At 40.7% G+C, this 25,905-nt stretch overlaps 2 protein-coding genes and 1 non-coding gene across 7 annotated transcripts in view; 2 read left to right on the forward strand and 1 right to left on the reverse strand.

Moving 5' to 3' along the window:
• The window catches only part of Znf774 (zinc finger protein 774), a 596,184-nt gene that overhangs the window by 364,000 nt on the left and 206,279 nt on the right, over nt 1-25,905 (forward strand).
• Nucleotides 1-25,905, reverse strand: part of Znf592 (zinc finger protein 592) — a 51,369-nt gene that overhangs the window by 12,073 nt on the left and 13,391 nt on the right. For 4 of the 5 annotated variants that reach the window (XM_071608598.1, XM_027920092.2, XM_071608599.1 and 1 more), the window contains 2 exons: nt 8,476-10,726; nt 3,341-3,519 (listed from right to left, as the gene is read on the reverse strand). In XM_071608598.1, coding sequence (XP_071464699.1) covers nt 3,341-3,519; nt 8,476-10,707 — 2,411 coding nt within the window. In that variant the 5' untranslated portion in view covers nt 10,708-10,726. Of the gene's footprint in view, nt 1-3,340; nt 3,520-8,475; nt 10,727-18,327; nt 18,403-25,905 lie in introns of all 5 variants that reach the window. The other variant, XM_071608597.1, reaches the window with a different exon arrangement.
• Nucleotides 5,476-5,540, forward strand: LOC114081317 (U7 small nuclear RNA). The gene has a single exon (XR_003580776.1). It is a non-coding gene; the product is annotated as a U7 small nuclear RNA (small nuclear RNA).

Below are 25,905 nucleotides of genomic sequence, written 5' to 3' on the forward strand. Positions count from 1 at the left end.
AGATTAGGCCCTGACTTCCTTAATAAGACTCCTAAAGCACAAAAAATAAAATCAAGAATCAATAAATGGTATGGATTCAAACTAAAAAGCTTCTTCTCAGAAAAAGAAATAATCACTGAGGTGAAGAGAGAGCCTACAGTATGGGAGCAAAGTTTTACCACACACACATCAGACAGAGCACTAATCTCCAGGATGTATAAAGAACTCAAAAAACTTAATACCAAAACAACAACAACAACAAAAAAAAAAAACCCAATCAATAAATGGTCTAAGGAACTGAACAGAAGACGACATACAAGCGGTCAACAAATATATGAAAAAGTGTTCAATATCTTCAGTAATTAGAGAAATGCAAATTAAAATTACTCTAAGATTTCATCTCACCCCAGAAAGAATGCCAGTTATCAAGAATACAAATAATAGTAAGTGTTGGAGAGGATGTGGGGGAAAAGGTACTCACATACATTGCTGGTGGGACTGCAAATTGGTGCTACCACTTTGGAAAGCAGTGTGGAGATTCCAAAGAAAACTTAGAATGGAACCACCATTTGACCGAGCTATCCCACTCCTCGGTCTATACTCCAAGGACTTAAAATCAGCATACTATGGTGCATAACCACACCAATGTTTATAGCAGCTAAATTCACAATAGCTAAACTCTGGAACCAACCTAGATGCCCATGAATAAATGAATCGATAAAGAAACTGTGGTATATATACAAAATGGAATATTACTCAGCATTAAAAGAGAATAAAATTATGGCATTTGCAGGTAAATGGTTGGAGTTGGAGAATATTATGCTAATTGAAGTAAGCCAATCCCCAAAAAACTAAAAGTTGGAATGTTTTCTCTGATTAGTGGATGCTGATCTATAATTGGGGGTGGGGGCATGGGAAGAATGTAGGAACTTTGGATTGGGCAAAAGTGAGGGGTTGAGAGGGTAGGAAAGATGGTGGAATGAGATGGATATCATTACCCTAGGTACATGTATGATTGCATGAATGATACATCTCTACACGGTGGTACAACCAGATAATTGAAATGTTGCACTCCATTTGTACGATATATTGAAATGCATTCTGCTATCATGTATAACTAAGTAGAACAAGTAAAAAATTTTTAAAAAGATTCAAAGATAAATATTTCAGTATTGACTGCACGGTTACTTATTGATCCAAATAAGCAGTGTGTGTTCAAGTCATAGTTTGAAAGGTATTTTTAAATGTTACAGAATACTGTAAAACACATGCTCTAACCTGGGCATGGTGGTACACACCTATAATCCTAGAAACTTGGAAGGCTGAAGCAGGAGGGCTGAAATAGAAGGATTGAAAGTTCAAGGCCAGCCTGAGCAATTTATCAAGACTCTGTCTCAAAATTTTAAAAAGTTAAAAAAAAAAAAAAAAAAGATGAGAACATGGCTCAGTGGTAAAGCCACCCTGGGTTCAATCCACCCAGTACCATAAAAAATGTATCCTGGGATGCTGCCAAGTAATGCTCTTACCAACCCTGGTGGTAAGGCCTCTGTATAACCCCATCTTCAGTTTGTTTTGTTTCTAACACACTTTAGATAATCCAAACTCCATAATCAAAAAAAAAAAAAAAATCAGCTTACATTTGCAATTGTTTACAAGTCAACAACCAGGGAGTCATCACTAACCCTTCCCGCACCACTCTCTCCCACATAAAAGCTACTATCAAGTCCTAATGCTTCTAATTCCTAAGCCCCTTTTCTATATCCCCATAGCTATGCCCCCCCCCCCCACACACACACCTTATTTTGAGACAGAGCCTATTGTTGCCCAGGCTGGCCTTGAACTCACCATCCCCTTGCCTCTGTCTCCTGAGTAGTGAGGCTTACAGGATGGGATGTGCCACTGCGCCCAGCACAGCTATCTATGTCTTAGCTGAAGCCCTCAGCATCTCATTTGGACCATTACACTTACTTCTCAGGCAGTTTCCACTCTTTCCCTTGTGTAATTCCTGTGTCAAATTCCCAGAATGATCTCTCTAAAATAGATGAGCCAGATTATACCTCTACTACAAATATCTGTAGCTCCTCACTGTTCACTGGATAAAATCCAAATGTCTGGTAAGGAGCACAGGTCTTGCATGTCCTGGTCTCTGCCAATTCCCCAGGATTGTCTCATCACTCCCAGGTCCATCCTGACATCTCTATGCAACTGTTTATCATTCCTGTAACACTTTTTTTTTTTTTTATGTCTGTTGGACTCCCTACCTGTACCCTTGCCAGATATGCTCTTCCCCTTTTTTTGCCTAGAAAACTCCCTAATATCTCCTTTAGAAAACTTTTCTGACCATTCCACTACTATGGGAGCACTGAATTACAATTACCAGATGAAAGCCTGCTTGAGGGCAAGAGCTGTTCATAATCATCTTTGTATCCTGAGTATCGAGAATAATGCCCAAAACATACGACATAAATATACACAACAAAAAGTCAAATGAACTAAATTAAAAAATCCTGAAATTCCAAAGAGTAGGAAACTTGACCAAATTTGATCAAAATTATTTTCAAAAGTGAAAATAAAGTAGGAGCTCCTAACTAGGAGACCTAATTGGGTCAATGAAAACATTAAAGATCAATAAATTTTCTCCCCCCATTTTGATCTATTTCCTAAAAATGACTTCTTGCCTATAAATGTTTAACATAATGGAAGACATTTCAGTCAAAATAAGAATTTTCTTGGTTTTACTATATGGCTGATCATTTTTTTCCATACTCAGGTTTTGTCTGTTTCTCACATATTGACAAAAACTAACTAAAATGAAGACATGAGAGCCCTTTGAGGTTGGTGTCATACAGCCCCATTTGTTAATAGAAACCAGAAACATTTCAAAGTACTATAATTAGTAAATTTTTTATTGAAACAGTGCTTAAAATTTAGTATGCCAAACACAGAAATTTGTGAACAAATTAAATGTAAACTTTTAAAAAAAATATTCTTTTAGTTGTCAATGTACCTTTTTTTTTCTTAATATGTGGTGCTGAGAATCAAACTCAGTGCCTCACACATGCTAGGCAAGTACTCTACTACTGAGCTACAACACCAGCCCTGTATATACCTTTTAAAACCAAGTTGACAACATGTTTAACCTCCCCCAAACCTTCCCCTTCAAAGCTTTTTTAAAAATATATTTAATATTTAAAAAAATCATTCTTTCCTCTTGTTAATCCTGCCTTCTATAAAATAAAAACATCTGTCCACATATCAACCAATGTTCTTATTTTATTAGGCTTCAAGTCCAAATCTCTCAGTCTCAGAAAAAGGAACAACCATTGGGCAATACCAGGACAGTAATCCAGGAAGCACCCACCTGTAGCCCACCTTACGGGCATAGTGCAGGCAATTCTCCTTTACATGGGTCTGGAAGTAGGCAGAGCGACAGAGGACCCCACATTCTGGACAGCAGTAGGGGGACTTGTGTGCATGAATCCGCTGGTGGGCACAGAAACTGCACTGGTTGGGCAGCAGCATCTGGCACACCTGGCAGGTCTAGGAAAGAACACCAAGAAAACAGATCATGCAGGTGCTGTAGACCTGTGACTTTCCTATCAGAGCTGTCTGGCTCTCCCAAGAGAGCAGTCAGAATAACCTCCTTCCCCAATCATTCTTATTTCCAACTCTTTTAGGACATTGTGACATCTCCAGACCTCCTTACAAGTGCTGCTACTGACACCCAAGCAAGTGTTGTCAGCCACCTTATTAGTCAGTGACAGATCTGGCCCTATTTTCTCTACATACCTCTAAGATCATGTTTCTTTCCTCTAATAGGCAGAACCCAGACAGTCCAGAAGGGAACAGCAACAAACAGAGCTGGGACCTAAATCTTGGAGGGGACTTTTCTATTTTTTTAGTGATTAGGGGATACTTGTACTACTCACTAAGGGGACCACTGACCTGGAGGTAGAGATGCTCAGAGGGACAAATTAATAGGGAAGATGGGAAAAGATCTCTGCTTTAATCAGAAAATTCAGAATGAGGGACTTCTATAGGACTAACAACCCAGTGTTTTAAAAAATTGCAAGGGGGAAAAAAAAAAGGACAGAGAGGAAAGGGGAATTTATAAATTAAACCAATTGCAACATTCAGCCTATATTTGAATCTTGATTCAAACAAGCAAGTATAAAAAGAAAGGAGACAATTAAAGATATTTAAAAATTAACATTTAAAATATTTAAATTAAAAAGATATTTAAAATTAAGAATGAGAATATTAGGATATTTCACACAATATTAAGATTTAATTTAATTATTATTATTTTATTGGTTTGTCTTTTGGGTGCTAGGTGTTACACCCAGGGCCTTGCACATGATGGACAACTGCTCTATCATTGAGCTACACCCCCAGGTCTATGTAGTGAATTTTTCTTTCTTTCTTTCTTTTCTTTTCTTAATATTAAGATTTAATTTAATTATTATTATTTTATTGGTTTGTCTTTTGGGTGCTAGGTGTTACACCCAGGGCCTTGCACATGATGGACAACTGCTCTATCACTGAGCTACACCCCCAGGTCTATGTAGTGTATTTTTCTTTCTTTCTTTTCTTTTCTTTTTCTTTCTTTTCTTTTCTTTTTCTTTCTTTCTTTTTTTTTTTTTTTTTTTTTTGTGGTGCTGGGGTTTGAACCCAGGACCTTATGCATGCAAGGCAAGCACTCTACCAACTGAGATATATCCCCAGCCCCCTATGTAGTGTATTTTGACACAGGTCTTGCTAAGTTGCCTAGATTGGCCTTGAACTTGCAATATTCCTGACTCAGCCTCCTGAGTAGCTGGGATTATAGGTGTGTATTACTGCTCTTGCAGCTAATAATAATAATAATAATAACTATTATTATTATTATTATTATTATTATTATTGACCTGGGATTGAACTCAGGGGCACTTAACCACTGAGCCACATCCCAGCCCTTTTTGGTATTTTATTTGTTTCCCCCTTTTACATCCTGGCTGTGATGTGAATCATTTTATTCCACCACACACTTTGGCCATGATGTGTTACCACAGGACCAAAGCAATGGGGCCAATTGGTAATGGACTAAAATCTCCAAACCTATAGGCCAAAATATTTTTTCTCCATAAAATGATCATCTCAGGTATTTTTTATCAAAACATAAATTTGAAGAACACATAGCTACATACTAGAATATTTACAGACACAATAATGCTAACATTTGTTTAAAAATAGCAGGCACATGGCACACACCTGTAATCCTAGCAACTTGGGAGTCTGAGGCATGAGTATTCCAAGTTCAAAGTCAACCTCAGCAACTTAAGGGAGGACCTAAGCAACTTAGCAAAATTCTAAAACACTAAAAAGGCTGAGGATATGGCTCAGTGGTTAAGCACCCCTGGACTCAAACCCTAGTTATCAAGAAAGAACATAGGAGCCAGCTTGAAGGGGATCCAACTGACCAAAGATGGGATGACCTGAGCATCCAAAAAGAATACTGAATGCTGCAGCTCTTTTAGAATTTGTCTAGCAGGATTTCTGGCTATGGCAGGAGGCTCACCCCATGCAATTTGTACTTATCAACAGAGTTGGTTTTCCTGCAAAAAATAATAATAGAATATATAAACATACTCAATATATACCAATGAGTTCATGATGACACTAAAAACAATAGAGACAATTATATCACACTCATTAGGTTAACTAATAAAATTTTTAAAAATAATGTGATGGGGCTGGGGCTGTAGCTCAGTGGCAGAGTACTTGCCTAGCATGTATGAGGCACTGGGTTCCATCCTTAGCACCACATAAAAATGAAACAAATAAAATAAAGGCATGCAGTCCATATACAACTACAAAAAAATTTTTTAAATAATGTGAGAATGTAGAAAAACTGGGCCCCTTGTGCACTGTTGATGGGAATGTAAAATGGTATAGTTGCTGTGGGAAATAGTATGGTGGTTCCTTAAAAATTAAACACAATTACCATATGATCCAGTAATACCATTTCTAGGTATACAACTAAAAGAATTGAAAACAAAGTCCCAAAGAGATAATGCTACACCATATTCATCTTAGCAGTATTCAGACTAGTTAATTCATGAAAGAGGGCTGGGAGTGTAGCTCAGTGGTAGAGCTCTCACCTCACACATGGGAGGGAATGGGTTTGATCCTCAGCACCACATAAAAATAAAATAAATGGATTGTGTCCAAATACAACTAATAATATATTTTAAAAATGAAATAAATCCAAGTACCCATAAATGGATTAATGGATAAACAAAATGCATATACACATGAACAAAATGGAATACTATTGAGACTTTTAAAAGAAAGAAATTCTAGGTAGGTTCAATGGTATACACCCTATAATCCTAGCTACCCAGCAGGTTGAGGTGGGAGGATTCCTTGAGTCCAGGAGTTTGGGGCCAGACTGGCCAACATAGTAAGATACCCAAACCCTCTCAACCCATAAATAAAGGAAATTCTGATACATGCTATATTGATCAAACTTGAGGTCATGGCAAGCAAGATAAGTGACTCACAAGAGTTTCTGAGGACAGTCAAATTCACAGACACAGAAAACAGAATGGTGATTGCCAGGGATTTCAGGTAGAGGGGAAAATGCAAGTTGTTGTCTAATGGGTACCAGCTTTCAGTTTTGCAAGACCAAAAGCATTCTCGAGATTGAGTGCACAACAATGTAAATGTACTTAGCTAAATTATATATTTTTTGTTAATTTTAACTAGGTACAACAACAAACAGTTAAATAAAAGCTTTAAAACATTAAAGAATAGTCCCTCTGTACTGAAATACTTCCCTAACAAGGTGACTTGTAACACAAGAGGAAGGATGAAAAGACCCCTTCAGTCACCACAGAGGGAGGCAGATTCAGTTCAGGGGCAGACTTCCAAGAAGAAGATGGAGAGCCCAAACATGTTGTCCATTCAGTCCCTGCTCTGGCGTGGAGCCCTACCCCATCCCATCTGTGCACACCCTGCACGGGACACGTGGCCTAAAGCCTGAGTACTGTCACAGGGAAACCCAAGTCCAGCAGCCTCTAAGGCTAGTTTTCGAACCCAGAGCTCCACCCCAAGACTCAGAAGCTCCATTTAGTGGTAGGAAATTTTATAAAAGATTGGAGCTAGGCTGAGAGAAGCCTGACAGCCTTCCTGGGCCTGCCCACCCTTCCTGTCTGGGGGGGTGTGCTTGTGGGGTTCCCACAAAGGGGAGAATAACAAAGAGAACTATAGGAAAAGAAGAGTGCCAGCCTGGGGTCCTACACTCTGATCCTGGTGTACGTAGATTGTAGAAGATGGATGAGAAGCAGTATGAAAAACCCACACGCCCCTAGGTCCACTGCCAGAGGTGCTCAATCACATGACTTGTAGAAAGGACCTGAGTAAACTCAAACATGCTGGACAGCAAGAACACTGAATCCCCTGGGGAAGCGGCCAGGTGACCACACTCCATTTGACTTATCAGAAGGAAAATGAGACAGAGAGAAGGCAATGATGAGAGACCACAAAGTGACCCCCATATGGTACCCCCTAACTCCTTTAGGGCCAAGTTCTCTACAGAACCCCTGCAGACCTACCCCGCTTGCCCTCCTGCCTCTGCCCCCACACTGATGGTCAGTCTCATACCCAACAACTCCCTGCCCCTCAAACCCACTCTGCACTTGTTCCCCATACCCAGAGTACCCTATCTCTCCCTCCTCCAAACTCAACCTTGCAGGTCAGGAAGAGACCAAGGACATGTCTGGAGACCACCTTCCTGAAGGGACCTGCTTCAGAAGGTGCCAAAGGGTATGTTTATGACATATACATGGGTATATGACAGCCTTTAAAAAAAAAAAACAAGCCTCATCAAGTATAACCAAGAATGAGAACAAGCAGACAAGCTCAACTACTTCCCTGAAGAGATGAGAACATGGATCAAAGAAGGGGCCCCCAAAGTCTCTGCCATAGGCCCACATACCCATCTACCCTCCTTTCTTTCACCTCAGCCCTACTGATGGTCCTACTGAAGTATCCCCAAAAGGACTCTGCAAAACAGCTGTGTCCACTGTAGGGCAGAACAAAATGTAAAGGCAGGTCTTAGAGGAACAGAGTTAGGCAGGGGCAGTGACTCACCTACCTCTGTCCCTAGGCACATGTAAGACTGGGCTGATACCTTCCAGAAACCAGAAAAAGATCATCCAGCATTGAAAGGTCCCACAGTGGACCTGAGAGCCCACTGGAGTGGGAGTTGAGTAGGACATGGGGCACGTCCACAAACACATTTGCTAAATCTTCATGGTCTCCTTTAGTTATGGGTAGGACATCTTTCCCACTAAACACAAAGCATTATTTATTCAGGTGGGCCACTAACCATTAAGCCAGATGTCCTCTTCTAAGACATCTGCTCCTGCATCAATGAGCTTTCCTCTCCATGCTCAATCAGAACCCATGTAAGCCAGGGGCCTGACACACATCATAGTGCAGGTCTGTGCTTACCAGCCCCTCGGTTTCCTCTGATGTCCTCTGGAAATGTGCAGCCAGGACCATGTAGTCCCTCATCTGCTTGTGACATTCAGGACATTTGGTTCCATACCGGATGAGCCTCACAGGGTCTGGGTAAAGAGGAAAGGCTGGAGGTGGGGGGCTGGGGCTGGTACTGCCCAAAGTGGGGCCATGTTTGGGGGAGGAGGAAGGGGCTGGGGTTGCTGGTGCCGTGGAGTTTGCAGGAGCCGACACGAACATCTGGTCTGCAGAGATGGGTTTCACAAGCAGCTGAGAACACTGCATGACGAGCCCCTTGCTCTTGTGGTCACGGGCATGACGGAGCAGGCTGCACTTGTTGAAGAAGAGCAGTGTCTTGGAGCACAGTGTGCACAGCACCTCGATGTGGACACTCCGCCGGCCATAGTGCTGGCTTAGACTCTTCTCTAAGGCAAATGCGTCTCCACACTCCAGGCAGCAGTACCCACTGGCCGGCACGTGGATCCTGCTGTCTGCAGGTGGGCTGAGATTTGGCGCGTAGAGGGGCACAGGGTTGGAACTGTGGAGGACCTTATTGAAGACCTCCACAATCAGAGGGGCAGCCTTTTTCACCTGGTGGACCAGGGGCACCGACATTTGTGTAAGCTGAGGCTGGTTCCGTCTCTGGGCTGAGGACTTGGCCGTCACAGATGCAGCAACACTGTGGGGGACCAGGTTCAGGTTGGCCAGGTGCACGGCTTTGGGCAGAAGATTGGCAGGGGCCAGGGTTGATGCCTGCAGTGCTGTGCTCTGTTGCTTCCTGCCCACCTGTGAGCTGGAGGCAGCCGCCTTTGGGACCCGGGGCCCAGAGCTACAGCAGGGAGATGTAGAGTCAACAGCCTTTGTCATGCTTTCATCTTCTTTCTTGTCACTCTGGGGACTCCCTGAATTTATGCCTACCTCAGGAAAGTGCTCCTCTACAGGCACAGCTGTGCCCTCATCCCCTGGCACCTCACTTGGGGCCTCAGCAATGGCACTCCCTACAGGTGACCCGATAGGGGACTTACTTGGATCATCAGGGTCTGGCAAAATCCTGGTAACTGTCCGTTTGATCTCCCCTGATGATGTTTTAATGGTTTTGATTCTAACTTTGGGAATTGCTGGTGGGGAGCTGGCAGCCACTGAAGGGGAGCCTTTGCTACTGCTGTCACTGCAAATGCTCCGAGGGCTATCTGATGGCTTGATACTTTTTCTAGTGGCCTCCAGAGGGCTCCGGGGACTCTTTGGTGACTTGGGCATTTTGGGGCTGCCTTTAGAACCCTCTTTAGTGGGCCCAGAGGGATCCTTTGTGTGGCCAGACTGATCCTCCTTGGTAACACTAGCCACCCTTTTTGCTTGCAGGGCCACCAAGGCTGCAACACAAGAGGACAATTTGGAATGAGCGGGCTTAAGACGCTGCCTAGGAGGGACTGATGAGCGGGTACCAAGATCTGGGACAAGTTTCTTAGGCTCTCCGATACTGTTACTAGGGTGACTATTGAACCCCAGAGCTTCTCCAAAGAATCGACTGGAATCCAGCTCCTCGTGAGGCTCCACCTTCGGCCCAACTCGCTCGCGCTCCTCGTGGCTCTCTAGAGACAGGGGTTCTGGCTTCGGTTCTTTCTTACAAAATTGATCAAACATGTGCAGCTCTGGGACTGGAAACTTGGCCAAAGCTTCCAGGACTGGACCCCCCACAGCCCCGCACCCAGGAGTGGGTGGGAAATAACTGTCAGAATGTTTAGGCTTTATCCCAAACCCATTATCTTTGATGGGATCCTCAGGTTCTGGGCTGGAAATTGGACTGAACTGGTTGAAGGTGGGTAATGGCTCTGACTTGGGAGGCTCCAGCTTCCCAGGGAAACTCCGAGAACTGTCTCCATTCATGAAAGTAGCATCAAATTTTCCACAGTTGTGGGGGTCTGGAGGCAGGTCTGAGCCCCGGAATCCATTGTGGAGGAGGCTGGGAGCAATGTGGTCTTTCTCTGCTTCAAATGACTCCTGGCGGCTGGTGTTCTTGACAATGACACTCACGACTGGCACATCTGGAGCTGATCCTGAGTGAGACAAGGACACACTCTCATCTATACACATGCCTGATGGCTTGAGGGGACTCTCATTCTCCTCGCTGGGAGCCTGGATGGCCTCCTTGGCATCAAGGCTGGTAGGGTCTGGGATGTCAAAGGCAGCCAGAAGGTCATCAAAATCTGGGGTTTTCATATCCCCCATGGCTGGATGCTGGCAAGGGCTATGACAGAAACAGAGAACAGAGTCAGTGAACACCAGGGCCTCACTGGACTGTCCTGCATCATCTTCACTGGACACCTGTCACACTAACACACATAAACAGCTGGAATTCCAAAGCAGAACCCCATGTTCTGTGATAGAAAGTCACAAATCTGAGACGAAATTCTAGAAGGGAGCAGAGGGGTTAAAAGAGTTTATATGTAATGACAAGCCTATCTGGAAGACCTTAAACCTCAATACCTAGAAATTAACTGGCTAGCTGCATGGCCAAAAAAGAAGGTAGACTCCTACCACATTCCAAACACCATGGTCATGTGCACTAGCCAAAAGCCAAATGCTCAGCCCCTCCCCCCTTTTTAAAAGCATTGTTCAACACTTCCTTCCTTGAGAAAACTTCTGATTCATATATGAGATTTGACCTTGTACGCCTCCTTGGTAGTTTCTTCTCTATTCAGCAAATGTGCTTGATTCCTTATTTTGGTTTGTTTGGTTGGTTGATGGTTGTTTTGTTTTTGTGGTACTGAGGATTTTGCTCTTACTATTGAGCTACATCCCCTGTTCTTTCTATTATTTTTTATTTCAAGACAGGGTCTTGATAAGTTGCTGAGGCTGGCCTTGATCTTATGATCCTCCTGCATCGGCCTTCCAAATCACTGGGATTTCAGATGTGTGCCATCATACTTGGCTGATTCCTTGATTTTTTTTTTACCCTAAAATTGTTATTGGTTGAATGGAGCATTAAGCCTGAGAAACAGAGTGACTCAAGGTACCACATAGTTATCAAACTGAGCAGGTGACTGTTTTGGGGAAGACTAAATTCTATTTTAACTTAATATACAAAAAACAGAATAACAATTCCAGTTTGACTTAATACACCTGTTTCCTTCTTAGTCTAGGGAAATAGAACTACAGAAACATTGTGACAAAAGAAACTAAGGCCCTAAGAAGAGGCCTTCCAGAAAGGCTGATGGTGCACGTCTATAATCCCAACAACTTGGGAGTCTGAGGTAGGAGGATCACAAATTCAAGGCCAGCCTCAGTAACTTAGTGAAATCTTGTCTCAAAATCAAAAATTAAAAAAGACTGAGGATGTAGCTCAGTGTTGGACAGTCCCTGAGTTCAGTTGCCAATACCAAAATAAACAAACAACAACAAAAACCCCACAAGAGTCCTTCCATATGAGAAGTTACTGGTTTCATCACTTAGATGAAAGATGAAACTGGCTGGCTCAAACCTGCTGGAGAAAAGAAGAAAACCATCATCTCCCTTATTCAGCCCTTAAATCTTAATTTCTGTTTCAACATCCCAAGGCCTTTCTGACTTGCATATTTCTTACATCGTGTTGATGCTAAAAACCATTGTGGAAGCAGATGGACACAACAGTGTTACAAGGCAGTAAGGTCACTACACAGTACCAGGAAAGTGACAAAGTCTTAAGTCCAGGAATCCCACTTCCAGAAATTTATCCTAAGAACAAAAATTCCCAAAGGCTATACACAAAATTATGCTGAAACAGCACAAAAAAGCCAGGTGTGGCAGCATGTACTTATAGTTACAGAACTCAGGAAGCTCAGGCAGGAGGATCAATTGGGTTCAGGAATTTGAGACCAGCCTGGGCAATAGTGAGACCCTATCTTGCCTAGCACGCACAAGGCTATGGGTTCAATCCCCAGCACCAAAATAAATAAGTAAGAAATAAATAAATAAATAATACGAAATATATATATGATAGATTATATATGTAGACAATGATAACAATGTAAACTAAATATGTATCTAAGCCATGATTAAAAGAAAAATGCAGGGTGGTAAGATTACTGCTAGGTTATTTTTTCAAAACTTTTTTGGGGGCTAACAGACTGCTTTATAATTTCCACCACCCCATTGGTGGCACTGAGGATTAAACCCAGGGGAATTCTACCACTGAGCTACATCCCCAGCCCTTTTGTTAAACAAATGTATTTTGAGAAGTCTGGCCTCAAACTTGTGATCCTCCTGCCCCAACCTCCCAAGTACCTGGGATTATAGGCGCATACCACCATATCCAACTACTTCTACAATTTCTAAAAGGGAAAATAAAGAACACTTAGACCACAAGAAGAGCAGGTGGCATGGCAGAATATATCTCTTACCTCCCCATGGGATGATCAGGTTTGCAGATTTGGTTTCTACCCCACCCCCAAAAAACACATTTGCCTGTAAATGTTCCCACAGAAAATGAAATATAGACCCCTCCCCACTGGGAAGACACTTAATTAGGGTAGGTAATCATAAAGTGAAATACCAATTATCTAAACACGAGTTGGCAGGACATCTGACTAAAATGAATTTTTGTTGTTTTGCAGGGCTGAGAATGGAACCCAGGGCTTCCCATATGCTTGGCAAACACTTTCCATTGAGCCACACTCCCAGCCCTGAGATACATTTTATAATAGAACAAACAATCAGCTCCTAGAGTTCATAAACAAAGGGAAAATACTGAATATCACTGAAAGCACTGACATCCCAATACCAAGTGACTATTATACAGGGTGATCATAACTATGAAGAGACACCTCTTGGTATTTATGCTCTTATTCCTTTCTCCTCTCCACACCCTTCCTCATCTCTCTCTCTCTCTCTCTCTCTTGAAGGGCAGAATAGATTGGTCCTTCAAAGAGACGGTAAGAGCATGTGAGAGAGGATGGGGAATAGTTGGTGGAGTGAGAAGGATTAGCTGGGAGCCAGTTGTCATCTAACAGAAAGTTTTAGGGGCTTGACGCAGAGAGATATTACATCAGAAGAACGTGATGTACTCCTCTCAGAGACGTTCAGGGATAGCTGAAAACAGTCAGAGGTTCAAGTATCTTTTACTAGAAAATCAGAGCTAGTAAATGGTATGGCAGCTCAATATCAGCAGCAGGAAAAACCTCCATAAGGATTTTAAATATCAAAGCTGATGTTTTAAAAGCCAAAGACCACATCCTGTTTTCTATTTAGCTTTGGTAAGGAACACTATAACAGCAGAAATTAGTAACAGTGACTAAGAGACTCACCATACCTAAAAGTTCATATTTCTTTGAACCTTGCTCTAAAGTGAGCATCACATTGTTTATAAGTAGAAAATACAAATTAAAGAAAATGTATTCTGTTATAAAAGCAAAGAAGAGGGCTGGGGATATAGCTCAGTTGGTAGAGTGCTTGCCTTGCAAGCACTAGGCCCTGAGTTCGATCCCCAGCACAAAAAAAAAAGCAAAGAAGAAACTGTAAAGAAAAAGACAACCAATGCCAGGCATGGTAGCACACACATGTAATCCCAGCAATTTGGGAAGCTGAGGTAGGAGGATTGCAAATTTGAGGTCAGCCTGAGCAAATTAGCAAGACAAAATAAAAATACACACATCTGAGATGCAGCTCGGTGGTAGAACACCCCTCAGTTCCATCCTCAAATCTTCAGGTATCAGGGAAAAAAAAGAAAGAAAGAAAAGAAAAGAAACAGGGGCTGGGGCTGGGGCTCAGTGGTAGGGTGCCTGCCGTGCACATGTGAGGCCCTGGGTTTGATCCTCAGCACCACACAAAAATAAATAAAGATATTGTGTCCATCTACAACTAAAAAAATGTTTTAAAAAAAGAAAAGAAACAGTCACAATCACTAATATCTTAATATGTTAAAAAAAAAAACTTACAAAGCAATAAGTACAAAATAAGCAACTCAGTTAAGGTGATGAGCAGGCTATTTTTAAACGAAACACAAGTGGACAAATAATATATATTTTTTTATAAAAGTGACAACCTCATAATAAATTGGAGAAACACAAACTAAAGTAATAAGAAACTACTTTTGGCTTATAAAATTGACCAGTTTTTCTTTAATTGAACAGTATTTTAAAAAGTTGGCAGAGATTTGGCAAAATAAGAAGTATAGGGGCTAGGATTGTGGCTTGGCAGGAGAGCACGTGCGAGATGCTGGGTTCGATCCTCAGCACCACATAAAAATAAATAAAATAAAGGTATTGTGTCCAACTACAACTAAAAAAATATTTTTAAAAAATAAGAAGTATAAAATTTGTAAGTAGTATAAATTAATATAACTTGTCTAAAGGACAATTTAATAGTGGACACAGAAAGTCCAATAATTCTACTTCCAGAAATATATCCTAAGGAAATACAGATGCTTATGAAAAAGACAATTACAGAATTTATAACAAAAAATGACACACAGCCTAAAAATCCAATAATAAGAATATAAGAATACATTCAAGAAATTACAGTACTATTTATAATTATATGTAAATATATTAACATCAATACAATTAAATACTAGGCATCAGTATTGATAACATTACAGATAAATATTTAAGGCTATGGACTGCTCTTGGGCCAGACACAGAGGCATACACCCTAAATCCCAGCAATCTAGGAGGCTGAAGCAGGAGGATCACAAGTTCAAAGCCAGCCCCAACAATTTAGCAAGGCCCTAAGCAGTTTAGCAAGACCCTGTCCCAAAAATAAAAAATAAAAAAGGGCTGAGGTTGTGGCTCAGTGGTTAAGCACCCTGAGTTCAATACCCAGTACAAATAATAATAATAATAATAATAACAACAACAACAATGCTCCTGATATAAAATGAGAAAAACGATACTGCAGCATATAACATTTACTTAAAACAAAAATTTTAAAGTATACATTTTTGTAAAAAAGGCAATAATACTCCCAAAGGTATCTCCAGATGATGAAACTATTTTCTTTCATTTATCATCATTTTCAACTTATTCAAATTTATTTCAGATTCTATTACTTATAAAATTTTATTAGTTTATTTTTTAATATACAAAAAGAAGAGGAAAATAGGCAGGCCAAAACATTTGAAAAGGTCCTATACAAGACTCTAAACTATATTTTTTAAAAATTCTTTTTCTTAATTTTATACTTTACTGTATTTTTTTTTTAATAAAAAATTCTTAAAACACATTTGTGGGGCTGGGGCTGTAGCTCAGTGTCAGAGTGCTTGCCTATCATGTGTGAGGCACTGGGTTTAATCCTTAGCACCACATAAAAATAAATAAAATAAAGGCATTCTGTCCATTCACAACCACGAAAAAGAAAGTTTAAAAATATATATATTAGGCATGACTTGGTAGGGAAATGCTAGCTAGAAAATCAATGGAGTAATTTAAAATAAAAGACATGTCAAAATAAAAAGCTTCAGCATACACCAGTGTCTGCAAACTGTTGAAAGCAACAAGCAAAATTGGGAAGAGCAAGCATCTACCTACCTTGCTTGGGGACAGTCACCCAGGGCCCAAAGTCATGTGTGCAAATAACAGCCTAGGAACCATGGTCCACCATGCAGAGCATTTGGCAGAGGTTCACCCTGAAGCATCTGAACAAACTAGATCCAGGCCTAGTGAGCTCACTGATTTAGAGTGGCCTGGTCAACAGGCAAGGCAAGATCACTGGTTCTCTTTGGCCTAGGATGAGAGCAAATTTCACCCAAGCTCCTTGATAGTGGAACTATCCAACAATATGTACAACCCCCTGGGAGATAGAGAACAACTCCAAGACTGACAGACTAACACTATACCCTCTTCTTAGGATAAGTTTCCAATCCAGGGAAGATCTATAAATTTTTTAATAGTGAATAACAAATTTCCATTGTTTGTTATAGGGTCTACTAACTTATCCAAGAAATTTGACACAATACTTAAGTAAACATATCAACTGGGTGGGAGGAAGGAGCATCTTAACTCTGGAAGGGCCTTGTCAGGTCTAATCAGCCTATTAGAATTCTTCAAGGAGATAAAAACAGTATGATTTTATATGATTCTGGCAGAACTAGTAGTGAGAATTTCTGTAGATTTTACTTGTCAAAATTCTACCAAAACCAGCTGGTCATGGTAGTGCACGCCTGTAATCCCAGCAGCTTGGGAGGCTGAGGTAGGAGGATCACGGTTCAAAGCCAGCCTCAGCAATTAGCGAGACTATAAGCAACCTATTGAGGCCCTATCTCAAAATTTTCTTTAAAATTAATAAATAAGTGGTAAGGATGTGTTACTCAGTGGTTAAGTGCCCTTTGATTCAATCCCTGGTACCAAAAACAAAAACTATTAAAAAAAATTGAATTCCATAGAATTTGAGTGAATGTATGTTGTTTGTGTGTGACTATGTGATTGTGTTTTACAGGGAATTATGAACAGGGGCATTTTCAACCCATTGACCAGTTCTCGGCTAGAGCTTACCTAGAATGATAGATATCAACCCATAATGTGATCAACTACAGTTTGGGTCTTGAATGTTCCCCAAAGCCTCATATTGAAGATTTAGTTGTCATTTCATAGTTCTATTAAGAGGTAGTAAAACTTTTAGGAGGTAGGACTTAGAAGAAAATTAGGTCACAGAGGTGTGAACTTGAAGGGAATGTTTGGATCCCAGTCCCTCTTCTCTCTCTCTTTTTAATTCCCAGTTGTCATGAAGCAGGCAGGTTTCTCCACCATGTGTTCCCCACCATATGTTGTCATGCCACAGGCCCCAAACAGAAATAGGGCCCTGATTATGAACTGGACCCTCTGAAATCATGAGCCAAAATAAACCTTTCCTTTTTTTAAACTGATTCTCTCAAGTATTTTGTTACAAAAAAGTTGATTAACACAGGACCCAACTTTAACACACATGAGTTCTCAATGATTAGCCACTAGAAACACCACTACCACATGTGAAGTCAGGAATAACTTATTTTACAAAGGAAGTATCACACTCAAAACACTTTGGGAAACAAAAGTTAGGCTGTAAGCTTTATGAAGGAAGAGGCTTATCTGTCTCATTCATCACTAAATTTCTCTTTAGGTATTCAATAAATATTTGTCAAAGCAGTGAAGTAAAACTTTCAAGTTTGCACACTGCCTTAAAGTTGTTCCAAAGCAAAAATGCAAAATTAAAAGACAAGTTCTTAAGAGGTAGAATAAATAGAAGAAATTATGGCAAATGATCCATCAATGAAAGCAAATGTGAAAGAACACTTAGGGGAAAGCAATTCCAATTATACTTCTAGAATTATGGGCTCTAATCTAAACTGTTCAATAAAGAGGCCAGAGCATCAGTTTGTGACTATGTGATTGTGTTTTATAGGGAACGTTCTCCCTATGATACCACATTGCTTGTTTCATCACAAAAGGCACAGAAAGGACACTGGAAAAAAATTAAAACTTGTGATTCTGCCCTTATTCAAAACCTCCCTGTCCACAGCTACCCGTACTGGGCAGTTTTGGTTCCCCACACCTTAAGAAAGACACATCAGAGGCTGTGGTGTAGCTCAGTGGTAAAGCACTTGCCTAGCACATATGAGGCACTGGGTTTTATCCTCAGCACCACAGAAAAATAAATAAATAAAATAAAAGTATCATGTCCATCTACAACTTGAAAAAAAGTTTTAAAAATAAAATAAAGACATCAGAGTTGGAAGAGGTTCTTGAAGTCATACATACATGCAGATGGAAGAGCTTTCTAACAAGAGCCTAAAGATTACAACTATTTCAAATAGAGCAAATTATGTTTTATACATTCATGAACATGTTAAAATGATCTGCATTAGGGGCTGGGATTGTGGCTCAGCGGTAGAACACTCACCTAGCATGGGCGGGACCCGAGTTCGATCCTCAGCACCACATAAAAATAAAGGGATTGTGTTGTGTCCATCTACACCTAAAAAGTAAATGTTTAAAAAAATAAATAAAGTGTAACAATATGTTTTAATTTTAAAAAAATGAACTGCCCTAATAAAAAACTTAAAAAGTTTTTTAAAAATATTATAACTAGGGGCTGGGGGTGTGGCTCAGTGGTAGAGCGCTCACCTAGTGAGGCCCTGGGTTTAATCTTTAGCACCACAAAAAAATAAATAAATAAAATAAGTGTACCTGTCCAACTACAACTAAAAAAATAAATATAAAAAAATATAACTATTTCATTTTGAAGACATGAGGATTTAGGGGAAAGGGGAAATCATAACTTTTTATTCTGTTTTTTTTATTCTGTTTATTTGATGAATAGGTTTATTCATCAAATCTGAAAATATCAGAGAGGAAAGAGCAATATTTTAAAATTTTAAATTAAAAATGTAGACAAATAAAAAGTGAGTTTATCCATTAGTCAGAAAATACACTGAAGTTGTTACAGGGCAAAAAAAAATTATATATACATACACATACACACACACACACACATACATGCGCACGCTGGGGATGTAGTTCAGTGGTAAAGCTTTTACACAGCATGCCCAAATTCAATCCCCAGCAGTGCAAAATATATATATGTGGTTATAAAACATTATGTTATTATTTATATAAATATAAATGTAATAATAGATACATATTTAAATATTGAAGAAAAAAAGAAGAGAAAAAAGGCTCTAAAGAACTAAGAACGGGGCTGGGGTTGTGGCTCAGCGGTAGAGCATTCACCTAGCACATGCGAGGCCCTGGGTTCAATCCTCAGCATCACATAAAAATAAATAAATAAAATAAAAGTATTGTGTCCAACTGCAACTAAAAAAATAAAATATATTGAAAAAAAGAAAAAAAGAACTAAGAACAAAGACTTGGTACTAAGCTTTCTTTCCCCCTAAGCAACAAAACCTTCAAATTTCAAATAATATTAAACTTGGTCATCTATTTTTCTTAGCAATGTTAAATTCAGTAACAGCAGATTAATAAAAGTTAAGTAACAGAACATCAAGGAGGTAGAAGCACTCCAAAAGCATTATGAAAAGTCTGATCTCTATTCAGTGCATTCGGTTTATTAAGGGAAACAACATGAAGCAGATTTACATAAGAAAAGTGAAGAGTCTGGTGCAATGGTGCACACCTGTAATTCTAGCAACTTGGGAGGCTGAGGCAAGAGGACTGCAAGTCTAAGATCAATCTCAGCAATTTTGTGAGATCCTGTCACAAAATAAAAAATATAAAGGTCTGGAAATGTAGCTCAGTGGTAGAGTACCTGCCTAGCATATGCAAAGCTCTGGGTTTAATCAGTAGTACTAAAGGAAAAAAAAAAAAAAAAGGAAAGTGAAAGGCAGCATGGTTTTAGGAACAATGAACTGGGGGACAACAAAACTAAGTTTCGTGTGAGTGTTAAACATGTTGCCATGTTTGTTGGATGAGGCGAGAAGAAGGTGGATGTTTTTCAACCTGTGGGTAAACTCTTAATTCTGCTCCCCCACATGATTACCTACAGCTTACATACTGACATCAGTATTATAAGAGTCAAGGATTTGTTTTTTTTAAAGAAAGAGTGAGAGAGAGAGAGTGAGACATTTTTAATATTTATTTTTTAGTTTTTGGTGGACACAACATCTTTGTTTGTATGTGGTGCTGAGGATCGAACCCGAGCCGCTGGCATGCCAGGTGAGCGCGCTACCGCTTAAGCCACATCCCCAGCCCCAAGAGTCAAGGATTTTTAAATGGGTAAATGAAAGTTGCCCTCAGTTGTCTAGAAAAGAGCATCCCAGAGAACAGAGGAAAAATAAATAAATAACTCAAGTTATGGGAGGCAAAGAGGGTCTAGGGGCCTGCAGGGCAGCGAATAAGGAAGTAGGGAGACAGAGGGAGAGGGAAAAAGAGATGGAAGAACAGAAATAGAAGGATGGGGAGGCGCACACACAGGACAGGAAGGGCAGAAGGAGGGGCAATTGTTCCTTAGCAGTAGCTGACCAGAGGGAAGCATTGTTGAGTTGGGTACCAGGCAGAGGCACTTCTTTTGTACCAGAAACGAAGGCTGGACAAGAGGAAAGACAGAATGAGCAAACAAGGTCCAGAGAATGCCTCTGCTCCCAAGACCTGAAGGAACTTGCTCCTGGACTCTGACAGAAACACTGATCAGAGGGAGGCATTGCTTCCACAGGTGGTGATGAAGGGAGCTCAGTGAAACTTTGACCAGATCAAATAAAACCGTAAAAAGTCTCATGTTCCTGGATTCAGAATGAAGTCCCAACCAGGAATGACAAAGCCAAAATAATAAGGAATTGTGAACCACAGGAACCAAATCTCTTCCCTCTGCTGTCACTAATTGACTACATGGAGACCTTGGGAAAGTCTTGAATTAATATGTAAAATTAAACTATCTTTAAGAACCTCTGAGTTCTTGAACCGGTTAAGACGCAACAGCTGAGCAAATTAACCTAGTGCTAATGGATCCACACATATACTAACTCCTAATGTGGAAAAGCAGAAGTCCACCATGTACACATCACAGTTCCCCCACCCCAAGTACAGCCAGGCCTGCTCACAGGTCAGGTGGCCCCAAGTCACAGATGTTCCTAGTCAGTCAGTGTCCAGTGTTTCATTTCATGAGACACCTGGTGCTCAAAACCATTAGCAAAAAATGGCCCAAAATATTCCCAGCAGTGTACAGGAAATAGCTGTCCCAATGGGCCCAGGCAAAACAACATTTTTCAGTTGTCTTCTCCCCGCTCCAGTTTAATTCCTCCAATGTACTCTGCCAGAATGGTTGCTGTGAAACACACATTGGATTAAAAATGTCCCTGCTCAAAATCCCCATCATCAAGATAGAGGTCAACTGCTCAGTCTCACAGGGAGCTCCATTCTGATCTGGTCTCCACCCAACTCCAGCCATTTCCCAGGGTACCTCTTATCCTAATCATACTGGGGCCTCTCGCTTTCTCCTGCCTCTGTGTGTGAGCCCAAGCTGTTTCACCTGACTAAAGAATACCTGAGAGCCCAGCCCTACCAAGGCTCCAAACACTAATCTGCCATCCTTCTGTTTCCTTAGGCCAAAACCTTTCTTTCCTTCAAACCCTTCATCTAATCCGCAAGTAAATCTGTCAACTCTACTTTCAAAATATACCCGAATCTAACCACTTTTCACCATCTCCCACCATCATCATCTCTTCTGGATTCCCACCAATGCCTGCTAACTGGTAACCTTGCTTCTGCCCTTGCCTCAACCAGTCATTCTGAAGCAGCCAAAATGTTGCTTTGAAAATCTAAGTCAGGGAGCTGGGTGTGTGGCTCATGGTAGAGCATTTGCCTGGCATGCATGAGGCCCTGAATGCAATCCCATCACTGCAAAACAAAAACAAAAAAATACACCTATATCAAATCATGGACAACCCTGCCTTAAAATCCTCCAAAGCTGTCACATTTCCCCCAAGTAAAAGCCATTTTTTTCTGCCCGTCTCCCAAATGCCTCCCTCATATCCAGTGTTTCCCAGCACACAAAGACTCCTCACCATTTCTCAAGTATGTTGGCCACATCCTGCCTCAGGACCAATGAATTCACTATTTCCTTTGCTTGAAAGGTTCTTGCCTCAGATCTCTGTGGCTCACTCCCTCAGGTCCTTAAGGTCTTTAATCCTATGTCACTTTATCAGGCACTTTCCATGACCAGCCTACATGAGATACCAATCCCCACCCTCAATCTCTAGCTCTTTACTATGCTTTGTTTCTCTTCCTGGCATGAATCACCACTGGACATACATTATTGTTCATTGCTTTACTGTCTGTTTATAAGTTTCATTCTGTTTACTAGAAGATATCCACCATTAGAATTTGACAGGTTCATCTATTGAGAGCTAAGATTGTTCAAGGACACCCACAGATTCCCAAGCAGGTTAAACGGTTGGTAAATATGCAACATACTGTGTTTAGCTTTTAAAACTTGCGTGTGCATGCACTCGCGCAAATGCGCACTCAAGCATATATACTGGAGATTAACCCCAGGGCTTCACACATGCTAAACATATGCTTTTCCACTGAGCTACACCCCCAGCCCTTTAAAATTTTTTATAAATACTGAGACCTTGATGGGACCTCACCAGTGAGAAGGGACCTACACAAAAGTAGCCCTTTCTATGTACCCTGGGCCCCTTCAGGGGCTTATTAGATTTTTTTTTTTTTTTTGGAGTGGGTACTAGGGAGTGAACCCAGGGGCTCTTAACCACTGAGACGCATCACAGCCATTTTTTATTTTTTATTTTGAGACAGGTTCTTGCTAAGTTGCTTAGAGCCTTGCTAAGTTGCTGAGGCTGGCTCTGAACTTGCAATCCTCCTGCCTCAGCCTCCTAAACTGCTGGCATTACAGGCTGGCACCATTGTACCTGGCTAGATTTAAATATTTTATCAGTGGAAAATGCCTCCTGGCCAAGGCCCCCACAATAAGGAGATCTGTGTTGATGAGTGTGACACCAGTGGAGTGGGAAAGCTAGCTCTAAGAACCATAGGGAAGAAGAAGGCAGAGTCTTGAATCTTAAGACATGGGGATACAATTCTGTGAACAGACTAAAAAGTGGGGAAATTGTGTGATATGTGAATTATATCTCAATAAAGCTGTTATATTAGAAGAAAAAAAGAGAACTAGAGGGGGTTGGGATTATACCCAACTACAAGGTTAACAGAGAAGTAGAAACTAGGTATAGGCAGCAAAGTTTACAGACCTGAGAATTTAGATAAATATGGATACTTTATAATCTTCACTCCTTTCACCTTTCCTTACTTTGAAACTGATTAATCATTATTTTGGGCACTCCAATTTGTGAGAACAGGACCCAGAGTCTTGAAAGAGGTACAGGATTCTTCTTGCTCACATGCCATCCTGTGGGCATCATCTCTTGGGAGTAAGGACTCCCAGATTTAACCAAAAAGCCTAACAGCCTCAGACCTGCTGGAAATCAGACCTCAATTCCTGAGAAGAGAAAATGGACATTCTGCCAGACTCTGAGCCACCACTAGTCTCATCTACCACAAGGAAATGACAGTCCCAAAGATTCGAAAAGTGAAAAGATTGTAGGGGGAAAAGGGAGCATGCCATTAGTCTTCAGGTATCTCAGGTTACTTTAGATTTCTACATGAGTTAGGAGCTGGTGAAGCAAGGGGCTAATGGAGAAATTCTCTCCCAGGTCTTTTGCTTTCTCATTCCCTTTCTTCTTCTTCTTCTTCTCCTCTCTTTCTCTCCTCTCATATATGAATATATTCCTCAGCTTACGATGGGGTTATACCCCTAGAAACCCATTGTAAATTGAAAATATTGTAAGTCAAAATGCACTTAGGCTGCGAATGATGGCACATGCCTCCAGGAGCTCAGGAGGCTAAGGCAAGAGGACTGTGAGTTCAAATCCAGCCTCCGCAACTTATCGAGGCCCTAATTCAAAATAAATAAAAAAGTGCTGAGGATGTGCTCAGTGGTTAAGTGCCCCTGGGTTTGATCACTAGTATTGCCTCCCCACAAAAAAAGAAAGAAAGAAAGAAAAAGACAAAAAGAAAAGAAATCACATTGTAATGGCATTAAGGGGTGGGACTTCTGAGAGTTCATTAGACCATGAGGGTTTCACCCTCAGGAATGGATTCATGATGGCAGGAGTGAGTTCCCTGATAAAAAGAATGAATTCGGCCAGATTCTGTATCTCACACATATGCGCACTAACCCTTTTATCAGTGTTATGACACAGCAAGAAGGCCTTCACCAAATGTAGCCCTTTGATCCTGGGACTTCCCAGCCTCTAGAACCATAAGCTAAATAAATTTCTATTGTCTATAAATTACCCAGTCTGTGGTATTTTGTTATATGAGCAGAAAACAAACTAAGACATCAAACCTCATAGTCTAGCAACACAATACACTGAAGAATATCAGTGGTTCATTCTCATGATCTCATAGCTGACTAGGAATTGTGACTGGGAACTGCCCAGCAACAAATCACATATCAACAGCCAGAGACACAAACAAAATTTCAAAACTGAAGTGTGCATATATGCACAGCACTTTCACACCATTGTAAAGTCAAACTAGAAAGCTGGGAACCATCTGTACTCTTCTCTTTCTCATCCTTTCTCCCCCTATTCCTTTCTCCATGGTGTATTACTGACTTACTCCCATTCTCACTCTCTTCCTCATTCCCTTCTTCCTCCCTCTTCTCTTCACAGAGACCTGGGTGGCCTCTCCAAAAAGACTGTTTCAATCTAAGGGCAGTCAGTTTTCTGCAGGAAATCAGGGCCCCAGCCATGGCAGCCTTTCCCTGAACAACCCAGCATGGCAATAGATCTAATGTTCACATGTGTTCATGTGTGCCCTCTGCATATGTCCCTGTTGATTCAAGAGAATGATAGGGAATAATCTTCTCAAAGGTACAACTCTATATGCCTTTCTATCATCAGAAAAAAATTTATTAGTAGGAGCCCTTATCCTAACCAGGTACAATGGTATGTGACTATAGTTCTAACTAGTCAGGAGACTGAAACAGGCATTCTAGGCCAACCTGGAGACCACATCTCAACAAAACAAAACAAAGCCCCTTTTAAGATACATAGTGAAATGCTTACAGATACAATGATATGGTGTCTGGGATTTGCCTCAAAATAACACAGGGCAAGAAGAAAACAGGGAGGGAACATAAATCAAACAAGATTGGTCATAAATTGTTAACTGTTGAATTAGGGTGAGGAATACATGGAAGTCTCTGTTAAATTATTTTTTCTACTTTATACATTCTAGGACAACAGGGAACCAGCCTATTGGGTGGACTCCATGGGTCCAACTAGATAACCACCAAGGATATTTACGCCCATCAGGATGGCTATTTTTTTTTTTTTTTTTTTTTTTTTAGGATGGCTATTTAAAAAAAAAAAAAAATCACCAGAAAATAGTAAACTGTTGATGAGAATGTGAGAAACTGGAACCCTTGTGCACTGTTTTCTTGGGAATATAAAATGGTATAGCCATGGGGCTGGAGTTGTGGCTCAGTGGTAGAGCACTTGCCTAGCATGTGTGAGGTATTGGGTTCCATTTGCAGCACCGCATATAAATAAAATAAAGATCCATTGACAACTAACAAATATTTTTAAAAAATGGTATAGCCACTATGGAAAATGGTATGGCAGTTCCTCAAAAAATTAAACACAAAGCTGTGCATGGTGGTACACACCTATAATCTCAGCATGTCAAGAGACTGAGGCAGGTCAGTTTCAGTGATTTAGCAAGACCTGTCTCAAAATAAAAAATAAAAAGGGGCTGGGAATGTAGTTCAGTGGTAGAGCACCCCTGGGTTCAATGCCCAGTACTGAAAAAAAAAAAAAAAGAAAAATTAAACATGGAATAACACATGATTCAGCAAATCTGTTCCTAGGTGTATACTCAAAAGAATTCAAAGTAAGGTCTCAAAATATCTGAACACCCATGTTCATAGAAGCTTTATTCACAA

This window comes from Marmota flaviventris, chromosome 2 (genome assembly GCF_047511675.1).
Source record: "Marmota flaviventris isolate mMarFla1 chromosome 2, mMarFla1.hap1, whole genome shotgun sequence".
Taxonomy (NCBI): domain Eukaryota; kingdom Metazoa; phylum Chordata; class Mammalia; order Rodentia; family Sciuridae; genus Marmota; species Marmota flaviventris.